The sequence below is a fragment of the Cebidichthys violaceus genome, unplaced genomic scaffold (assembly GCF_023349555.1).
Source record: "Cebidichthys violaceus isolate CVI_PGR_0920_01 unplaced genomic scaffold, fCebVio1.0.p SCAF_61, whole genome shotgun sequence".
Taxonomy (NCBI): domain Eukaryota; kingdom Metazoa; phylum Chordata; class Actinopteri; order Perciformes; family Stichaeidae; genus Cebidichthys; species Cebidichthys violaceus.
The window spans coordinates 215,006-225,676 of NW_027176828.1; the positions used below are offsets into that span (position 1 = coordinate 215,006).

Sequence of the window (10,671 nt, forward strand, 5' to 3'; positions counted from 1 at the left end):
TAAACATGCATTTAGACAGCGACAGGTCGGCAGACGGACCAAAGGTTTGTTCAATTTTGAAAATCTATTTCAGTTGTACTGAAGGAATTAAAGGAGAAGTCTGCAGTAAATGTCAAGTATCTTACCTTCATACAATATGACAGTTTGGACGGTGCAATCAAGTACCTACAATAAATTATGTTAATATTCCTCCCCCCCCCCCATAATGGAAAACACTTGATTGCCATTTATACACAAGAAATACTATGACCTGAGCTAGTAACTATAGGAGCACTAATATGTCCTTAATACCCAAAAGTGCTACATTCACTGAGCATCGATCTTCTCCATCTTTAAATGCACGTGTCAACATATTTTTTTTAGTTAATATATGTGTGAGCAGTTTGGAAGAAATGGAGATGAGATCCCTCCGGTTTTGAGAGTCATTATTACATTTAAGAGCTATTGATGCTTCATGCATGACTGACAGGTGTCTGCGACCCGTCAGCCAGTCAGCTCACATTTGGAATCTCTGTCTCCAAAAGAGGACGTTCAGCTGTAAACCCTAATCTCCAAAAATGTCCCTTTTAGAAGCCTGAGGTGACTCTGCAGAAGCTACACCCTGTGCGTCTGTAGCGCTCCTTCAAGGAGCTGGTTGATGTCGTTTTACAACATGCCAATCCACTCCTTACTTGGCTTAGACATGTTCAGGACTTCAGCTGCCTTTTCTTAAGAGGGACTTGTAAAGAACAGCCCACAGCAGCCTTCCACTCAACGACGAGTGGGACGTTTAGCTGCAATAAAAGCTGGATCAACAGCTCCAGACCTACCGGAGCAAGGTGTATCACACCGTACAGTAATACCTGCAGTAAACATACTCGTCTGCTCGTTGAGAGCCACATGTAGCTGGTGCTACCTTAAGACCCCAGGCGAGGCCAAACCCGACAGTTCAACAAGCCATCGGCGACTGTCTCTCCGCCCGGCCGCTCCTCATGCGTTTGGTGTCGTTGACTCGGGGCGTCTCCGTTTCAGGCCCACCGGAGTCCTTCAGAGAGGCCATCGCGGGTGGGATGAGGCTGTCGAGCTCCTGCCTGTGCCCCGTCTCCAGGAGCCACTCGTGGAACTTGACCTCCACCAACTCCTGGAACTGCCGCTTCTGCTCCCTAGAGAACACAAAGCGAGGAAATCGGTAACAACAGACGTGAACTACGGAGCAGGAGAGAGCTTAACGTTAAAAATACTGTGATGCAGAAATCAATCAATCATTTTTTTCCTCCCCCTCATGGAATGGCATCCTGTGATGATGTTGTTCAGGGTCAGGTAGAGTGTAGAGCCCCTCCAGCCAGTTTTATCACAACATGCCATCACTGAACAGAGTGGCTAACTCACATTCTTATTGATTTTTTTAAAACTGCTGGTCTGTTGTAACTTTCCACTGATTCAAATAGTGCGCCGACTATTAAAGCTTATATTTTTTACATGTGCATGTTTAAGTGATATTAGAAAGTCTACAGTATCAAATGATTCCACTTCTTTTTTTTTAAAGACGGTCTGATTTGCCACTCACTTGTTCAGCCGGGCCTCCATCACAGTCTTCTGCCAGTTCTGAATCCTCCTCTGCTTTTCATCCAGTGCTGCCTGATACGGAGGAGGCAGTCCCCCCCGGCACCTCACATGTGTCGCCCTCCGTCTGGAACGGCACGACCAGCGTGTGGAACTCGGCCGGGGGCAGCAGGCGGTAGCAGCTGTGGTCCGGGTTGGACGACGCGTTGAGCGAGGGGTTGACGAGGCCCTCGTTCCCCAGGAGCAAGGGCTGATCCCAGGCATTGGGGACGACAGCCAGCCCCACGCTGGCCATGTGGTCCTCCAGGGAGGGGTAGAACGCGTGGAGAGGCCCCAGTGTAATGTCTGCGTTTCCGGGGAGGAGCAAGGGGCGGGTGGGGCGTCAAGGCGTGGATGGTGCAACGCGACGAGACTCCGACGGCGATCCTGCCGGCCACGCACACCACCCCGCAGGTTCTGGCAGCTGTGGATGTGGACGCTGGTCTCGACGGGACCCAGGACCACCGTGCAGTCACGGCACTTGTCCACACTGACTGATCTGAAGAGCAACGCAACCCACGACAGATGAGCCCCCATAAAAAGTCAACGCAACGCAAGCTTTATCCATGGAGGCTAGTCTTACCTGAGAGGCGAGAGAAGGTATATGAAGGCCTCCGAGCATCTGTGGATTTTGATGTTGGCACCGGTCAGCTTGTCTGAGGTTTTCGCCAGCGTCTGTTTGAAGACCTGCGACATCAGCACCATCTTACTGCCAGGCGGAGCCGTGTGGGTGTTTCGGGCTATTTTGGCTCTCTTCATGGATCCCTCCACTGGAAAGTACAAATGGAGAACAAAGTCAAAGAAATGTAGACCCACAGGTAGAAAGAACACTTAACACATGCTTTTCTTCATTCCAGGAGATTTTTAGGGTACCTTGTTGAGCCCAGGCTAGTTTCTTGCCTGAGCAGAGGCAGGCGGTTATCCCAAACGGGTTGAGCGCGAGGCTCTGCTGGAGACACAAGAGGAGCTTGTGCAGGGCGAAGGAGCGGCTGAGCGGCGAGTAGCCGGCTTGCGTCTGGAGCGGACCTTTGGTCAGCAGCCTGTGGACAGGCTGAACCGCTCTGCCGTGGCCGACTGAGCCCTCCAGAGCAGGCCCAGGCTCCGCACAGCCTCCAGGGATATCTGGCAGAGCACACACGTGAATAGGGATTTGATTGAGAGTTTTATTTCAGTCAAAATGTAAACAAAGCACATATGATTATAGTGGCTATTCTGTAAGCAAAAAAAAAATGTAAGTAAAGCCGAGGAGAGCTGCAGATTGGGGTGATAATTCTCTGTAGTTTCATTACTAGGAGAGACCTCTTTGTCATTTGAATCACTGGATGTGTCCACAGACCTGGCAATCTCTGAGGGCCTGTCCGGACTGTGACAGCTGGCCAGGCTCCACCAGCAGCTCCAGAATCTCCGCTAGATGGCTTTTCACAAATGACAGGTGAGCCTGATCATCCCAGTTCTGCGGAACCAAACAGCAACAACAACAACAAAGGACCATGAGCGGCACATCGCGAAGAATCGAGAGAAGACGACAACATTCACTCTTTTGAACGTTGATCATGTAAGATGCTTCCCACTGGGCAATAGGTAGTAATTAGAATAACAGAATATTACAAAGTGTGGAATATTGTTTCTCTCGCCCCCGACGGTAACAAGGACCTTGTTCTGAGAGCTGGTCTTGGCCTCTCGGTCCGATGGAGAGGGGGAGCGGGTGCGATGACTGGGCCACTCTTCACCGATCAGAGAGGTGCGCAGAGACACGCGGTTCACCTGCTGGATGAAGAGGAAGAGGAGGAACTGCAGCGTGTCCACAGACAGCTGGAGGGAAAGGGAGAAACAAGGCGTCCATATCAACGTGTAGCTCAGACTAGAAATAACAAGAATATCCTCTGCCTGGGGAAGAATACAATAGTCCAAAAACAGGTTGTGTGAAACAATGAGATAGCAGGTAGTAAATAGTTTTTACCTTGTTCCTTTGTTGATCCAGCTCACTTTTGGAAGAGCACTGGGAAAGACACTCTGCCCACTCCAGCCTCTCCTCTGGGGTGTGGCCTATAAGCAGGTCAAAGGTCTCGAAATAGAGCCACGCTAGGTCTTCTGGAAGCTGCAGTTTCCCACAGGCGATATGCCTCCACATGGGCCAGCTCAAAGCGGGGAAGCAGCCGTTCCCGCGTTCGCACGTAGATCGCCATCTTGCGCAGATAGTGCAAGCTGAGCTTGGAGGAGGGAGCCACCTACAAAAAAAAAAAAAAAAAAAAAAAAAAAAAGCATTAAATCCAGTTATTTTACTACATTTGCATTCACTGGGCGATACCTTTATTGTAATAGAGATGGGAGGAGTGTATTCACCTGCAGGGCACCCCAGTAAGAAGGGCTCCATGCGTGGCCATATGCTCACACTGTCTGCCTCCATGTCTAAAGAGAAAGGACATACAAAAAAGATGAGAAATTCAGACACATGATAGATCGACATGCACGAATATATATATATATATATATATATATATATATATAATATAAATGTAGAGAGTAACTGATGAGAGAGCTGAGGAGCAGCCTCTCTGTATGTAATAAAGATGGCCATACAAGTGCACAACCATGAATGTGAACCAGCTTTAATGGAAAATGATGGGTACAGATAAAAGAAACATACAGCTAAACACAAGGACAACAAAGCTGGTATATTCATGTAATAGTGGATGTAAGAGTTATAGTCATTGCACGGTTACTAACAAGATAATCCGTCTGTCGTTCATTTAGCATGGTGGCAGATACCTCTTGTAATGTTCCCCTGGCAACTGACTGCTTATGTCATCAACACCTGACATCAAGTTTGCTAAATTAGCTACTGTTAGCTAGCACGGCTAACAAGGCAAAAGGAGGACTAGGAGACGACTAGGAGACTACTAGGAGACGACCGTGTCTTTGCGCTTACTTTCAGCCTCTGTCTACGTCCAGGCACCGCGATGTTCCGTCTCGACGGGTCACTCATAAGTGACAGTAAAGACGAGAAACGAGTCCCTGTCGTTGACCCCCTGTTTGTTGTGATTAGAGGCAGACCTGTCTCTCGTTAACCCGTTCTTCCTATTTGGCGCCCTCCTTCTCTGAAGTTGACATCTGTTGCGCGCAGCTGGCGGGGGCGCGCTTTAGACTTTTTTTTTTTTTTTTTTTTCTTTTTGAGGTTCATTGGCGGTTGGCAAACAATGAATTGGTGCATTACCGCCACCAACTGGAATGGAGTGTGGATCAGGATGTCTTGTACTTCAAGTATACAAGAATAAAAATAAATTTAAAAAAAGAATATATTAGAAGATATGTTTCTTTATTCTTAAGGAACACAGGGTTTTTACAGGGTATGATTGAAATGCAGGGATAAGGTAAAAGGGTGCTGGTTAAAGTTTGTTTTTTCAATGTTTATTTTTTCAATGTTTATTTTTATTTTTATTTTTATTTGTTTGCTCGTTTCATTTTTTTATATTTTTTATTATTATTTTTAATTATTTTATTTTAATTATTATAATTTGTATTATTATTATTACTTGATTTGTTTGTTTTGTTTTGGGGTAAAGATTGTAAGTCTATTGTCTGATCCACACTCCGGAGCAAAAGATGGCGGTAATGCACCAATAAGATGGATGCCAACCGCCGTAAAACCAAAAGAAGAAGAAGAAGGAGAAGTATGTTTCTTTAATGGAGGGCGGGTTTTTTTTGTGACTGAGACATCCAGTGGGCGGGCTCTCTCTGACAGGAGGAAGAAGGCTTGTGACGGGCAGCCGGGATCCAAACCTTCAAAAGCCGGCTGTTCTTTTTGCTACTTCCTATTACAAAACACAAGGGATCCATGGCTACCAAAAAAGGGATGAACCTCTGCAATGTCTGCTGCCTGCTTCTTTACGTTATCACGGCGGTGCTTGCTGGGTAAGTCTCGTGCTTGGACGTACAGTTTGAACAGCATCGCCAGGTGGTACACATGTTTCACTGTGATTGGTCCAGACCAGGTCTCACGTGTGTGGAGTGGACTGGAGCAGGTTCACACACACAGAGCTAGCGTGCTAATAAGAGTTTTCTTTGTGTTTTTGCTGTTTTCTAGCTTCGTGTTTATGTACAGGACTGTAACGGCTGTGTTTTTTCGAATGGCTAGCTAGCTTGGTTAGCCAGGAGCTAGCCTTCATAGCAGCTAAGCTATACCCGGCTTCCTCCTAGCTAGCTAGCTGACTGTTTATCATCATAATTCAGCCTGTAAACAACAGTGTTATGTCACTACAGCCTTGTCTTGTAACGTACATTTTGCTCTCTGTGTGTCGTCCATAACCCCTTGTTGCCCCCCCCTCTCTCGTAGACGAGATTTCTATCAGATCTTGGGGGTGACTAAGAGTGCATCAATCAGGGACATCAAGAAGGCCTACAGAAAGCTGGCTCTCCAGTTACACCCCGACAGAAACCAAGACGACCCGAAAGCTCAAGACAAATTTGCAGACTTGGGAGCAGCTTATGAGGTGATATCAAAAGTCTTTTTCCTTTTTTTGTACGCTAGCTATTTGGTTTGTTGTTGGAAACGCCACGGCCACTGTGATTGGTCGACTAGACCGTGTGGCCGCATCTGATTGGCTGTGGCGAAGCACAGCTGGCAGCCAGGAAAGCCAGACGTGGATAAATGGGAGGGGACTCAGATAAGATCTGCAGGTGTTTCTTCTAACAAATGTTCACATCGTCCTTAAAATAACTAACTCTGATTAGTGGTGTAGTTTGATATACAAGGAGTGGACACAATATTACACAAACACCTGTATAGTATGATACAATGAAGTATCTATATGCCACATCTATGTACCTTATCTGTATATTTTTGGACGTCTCTTTATTCATATTTTATACTTTCACCTTTTTTATCTCTATTTTTTACATTGACACTCTTTCCTACTTTGTACTGCCACTGCTGCTCCTTTCCTTATAGTTCTATCTTACCTTATTTAACCCTGTTATGCAAATAGTACTGCTTTTGTGAATATGCTTATATGCAAATCATGTTAAGGTGTTTGAGTACAATTTGTGTGTTTCTGTGACTGACGGGTTGTTTTTTTTTTGTTGTTTTTTAGGTGCTCTCAGATGAGGAGAAAAGGAAACAGTACGACGCGTACGGAGAAGATGGACTCAAAGAAGGTCACCACAGCTCACACAACGATATCTTCTCCAGGTTGGTTTCTTGAGCTCAGGTTATTTATTTTACACCATATTTTAATAACAAAACTGTTAAACATTGTGTGCCGTGGATTATCAAGAGTATCGGGTCACACTGACTCTGTGTCAGTGTGACCCCGATTCTGATTTATGTTACTTTTTATTGAATTTTTCAATCTTAGACATACATTCAACCACGACTAGATTTGGAATGATGCTAAATCAAATCATTTTTGTATATATGTCTATTCTTTGTTCTCCTTCTGTAGCTTCTTTGGTGACTTTGGGTTCATGTTTGGAGGCAACCGACAGCAACAGGACAGGAACATCCCCAGAGGAAATGACATCATACTAGACCTGGAGGTCATGCTTGAAGAGGTGTACTCTGGGAACTTTGTCGAGGTGAGTGTGGAAAATCCTGCTCTCTAAATCAACAACCTGCACAAATCCATCATATTAAGTGGAATGCGTTACGACTGCATGGTTTTGATTTGACGCGCATCGACGTCATTTAAGTTGCGTCTCGCTGCAGAAATGTGCCGATTCATTGCGCTGCTTTTGTCGCGCAGGTTGTTCGTAACAAGCCCGTAGCCAAAGAAGCCTCCGGCAAGAGGAAGTGTAACTGCAGACAGGAGATGAGGACCACGCAGCTCGGACCGGGGCCGCTTCCAGATGACCCAGGAGATGGTGTGCGATGAGTGTCCCAACGTGAAGTGAGTCCTTGCTGGTGGTCAAAGCTCCCGTTCGTTACGACCCAGACTTGATCGTGGTAACGGATTTATCTACGGTGCTTGATTGTCGAGGGTCCTTCTGGTTCCCAATAGCTGATGAAAACCTCAAAATCTACAAAATAGTGCAGGACAAAGACCCACTGTAGTTGTCATTGTATGCATTTGTTTAGATGTACCAAATAAACAGTCAGAGGTGTGACACATTTGGGAAGGACGTTGTGCACACCTATTATCATTTATTGTGTTCTGTTCACCACAGGCTGGTAAATGAAGAGAGAACCTTGGAGGTAGAAATTGAACAAGGAGTCCGAGATGAAATGGAGTACCCTTTCATTGGAGAAGGTAAATCTACACAAAGCTTATTGTACATCAACTGTTTTTCTTATATATGACCTGTTATTAACGTCTTTTATTCGTGACCACAGGGGAACCTCACATCGACGGTGAACCTGGAGATCTTCGCTTCCGCATCAAAGTGCTAAAGTATGAACAGGCTGTATTCATTGTGTCTGTGATTTTGCAACACCAATACTCGTATTGCAGAATATTAGACCAGTGACCGACAGTAACGTGATGCTTCTTTCTTTTAGACATCCTGTGTTTGAGCGCAGAGGAGACGACCTGTACACAAACGTCACCATCTCCCTGGTGGAGGCACTGGTGGGGCTTTGAGATGGACATCGAGCATTTGGACGGACACAAGGTTCTGTACACGCCTGGTAGCATTTTCTTTATTCGCTGTGGCTCTGTTGGAGCCTGGCAATGTAATTTGCCAGTTGACTTGAGTCGCTGCGTCCGTCTTCGCCTCACAGGTCCATATAGTGAGGGATAAGATCACAAAGCCCGGCGCTCGAATGTGGAAGAAGGGAGAGGGCCTGCCCAACTTTGACAACATCAACATCCGAGGTTCCCCTCATCATCACCTTCGATGTGGAGTTTCCTCAGACGCAGCTCGACGACCAGCAGAAAGACGGTGAGAATGAAGGTTCAGGGACGCGTTTGGACTTTTGTCCTGGAAGGATCGGTGTTGAGGACAAGTTACTTATTTCACAACATACCTTTTTAAAGGACAAGTTACTTTACTTCATGATTTATCTTTTATTGGATCTCTACATGATATTCAGAGCATTAGTATAGTAACAAACAACTATTTGCTAGGAGGAGGGGAGGGAGAGAGGGAGAGGGAGAGGGAGGGGGAGAGGGAGAGAGGGAGGGGGAGAGGGAGGGGGAGAGAGGGAGAGGGAGAGAGGAGAGGGAGAGAGGGGGGGGGGGGGAGTGAGAGAGAGAGAGCTCTCATCTGCAGGTATTCATTGACAGTGTCTGGGTAATTACTCTCAGCAGGGGGAGACAAAATTCAACAATCTAAACACAAGAACTTTAAATAACCATTACAAGCTGCATTCGTTCCAGAGTTTAAGTCCTCATTTGGTGTAGAATATCAGGGCAACATGTCGAGATCAGTAGCCGATAGAATCGCAGCACATTTGTGTAGCTTGTCTGATATTTCTGTATACATGTTATCGATATGCTGCTGTTAACTGTCATCGTTCTGCTGTTGCAGGTATCCGGGGTCTTCTGAAGCAGGGCTCTGTGCAGAAGGTTTATAATGGACTCCAAGGATTCTAGCGCACCAACACACACACACACACACACACAGCTTGGACTGAGTTATCTGTCTCTCACTCTCTCACACACACACACACACACACACACACACACACACACACACACACACACACACACACACACACATCTTCAATCAACAGGACCGTGCTCCATGATTCTGGCCAGGGTGTATTTATTATTTTCAGATTGTTCTCCAGGGTGGCTTGAACCCAATTTGTTTTTAACACTCTACATTTTGACAGCAGTGGCACAATTGCAGGTGTTTTATTTGAAGTGTATAAATGGAAAGGATGCCACGTCTTTTGTTTTACTTTTTTTTGTCCCCCAAATTATATTGCAATAAGGCCTTTTGTTTTATTTTAAAAAGCTAAATCCCTTACTTCTCTCTGAGTGAACTTAATTTACTAATGTGTCAGTCACTGTACCGTTCTGTGTACAGACCACTACATCTGCTGAACGATGAGCTGCTGAAGAAGAAAAGCTCGTAACAACTTTCAAACCCGTGCGAGACATTTTTTTTTTTTTTTTTATTGTATTAGTTTTACGTTCTGGGTCAGACTCCTGTTCAATAATACTTTTGTAAATAGGGAAGTACGAAGCTCATCTGTTGCGTTTTAGTTTTTCTAATTTATGTTGGCTCTTACTTGTCTGTTTACACGTTGCAAACGGGAGAAATGTCCGCAATGCACAACCCCCATGTTCACTGTGACGAGAGTTGACCTCTTAAATTAAACGGTGACGTTTTATTATTTTTTTATTTTTTTTTGGAGGATTGAGGTGAACGTCCTCCAGCGCCACTGTAGGAACATTGAGTTTCACACAGCTTCGACACTCTCCCTGTCTGGGCTGAACACCTTTTTAAATCAAAGGGACCTCACACCGTAGAGAATCAGCATCCCTGTTGCTGCTCCTCCCGCTTGGTTTATAACGTGGTTTTAGGATTTCACTTCCCTCTGTTTTTACTACCGACTGCAACGCTGCCTCCCGATGTTATGAGAGTGTCATGGCCTTAAGGGGGGGGGGATTTTGACTGATGATATAAATAAAGATTTCTACAAATTCTGATGACCTGTCATACCCCGGATTCACCAGCAGATGACATCAGAGTCCTGTCAGTGGCCATTAGTGAGGAACCCTGACCTCCGTGCTGCAGTGAGTGCCGGACTTTACTTTTCCCTGAACTGAGTCAGGAGTCAGGTAGCACATCCTGAAATGTTTAACTCTGACCAACATAATAAAAAAAAAAACCTCAATATGAGAAGGGTTTCATTGGCTTTGGGGAACAAATTATAATTTCTGATTTGAAGAACATTTCCTGTATTATTGTAATAATATGCAAAATCAATAAGTTACAGATTTGTGAAATTGTTTCCAATTTGTCTAATTATTATGATTTAGATTTAAGGATTTGTAACAATCAGTAAATGTGAGGTTTTCCCGAAACACAACATTCACCATTTTTTACTGTTGGAGCAGATTTATGACTAAAGTTAATTATTTCAGGCTGAAAACCTGCATCAGATCATGCTCATGTTTCTTTATCTTTGAAAGTGAACAGTTT

At 45.2% G+C, this 10,671-nt stretch overlaps 2 protein-coding genes across 2 annotated transcripts; one reads left to right on the top strand and one right to left on the bottom strand.

Annotated features, from left to right (window-relative positions):
* Positions 1 to 409: 409 nt before the first annotated feature.
* Positions 410 to 4,726, bottom strand: tbccd1 (TBCC domain containing 1). The gene is given in 13 exon segments (XM_068734215.1): positions 410 to 1,142; positions 1,547 to 1,641; positions 1,643 to 1,921; positions 1,923 to 1,988; positions 1,990 to 2,080; positions 2,165 to 2,351; positions 2,455 to 2,667; positions 2,670 to 2,703; positions 2,918 to 3,034; positions 3,235 to 3,393; positions 3,542 to 3,809; positions 3,925 to 3,990; positions 4,511 to 4,726. Coding segments are annotated over 12 exon segments (1,764 nt in total). The 5' UTR covers positions 3,966 to 3,990; positions 4,511 to 4,726; the 3' UTR covers positions 410 to 928.
* A 586-nt stretch (positions 4,727 to 5,312) lies between these two features.
* Positions 5,313 to 10,363, top strand: dnajb11 (DnaJ heat shock protein family (Hsp40) member B11). The gene is given in 13 exon segments (XM_068734207.1): positions 5,313 to 5,493; positions 5,915 to 6,071; positions 6,672 to 6,769; positions 7,023 to 7,155; positions 7,323 to 7,412; positions 7,414 to 7,466; positions 7,744 to 7,826; positions 7,910 to 7,967; positions 8,075 to 8,147; positions 8,149 to 8,187; positions 8,297 to 8,395; positions 8,397 to 8,457; positions 9,046 to 10,363. Coding segments are annotated over 13 exon segments (1,086 nt in total). The 5' UTR covers positions 5,313 to 5,416; the 3' UTR covers positions 9,111 to 10,363.
* Positions 10,364 to 10,671: the final 308 nt, after the last annotated feature.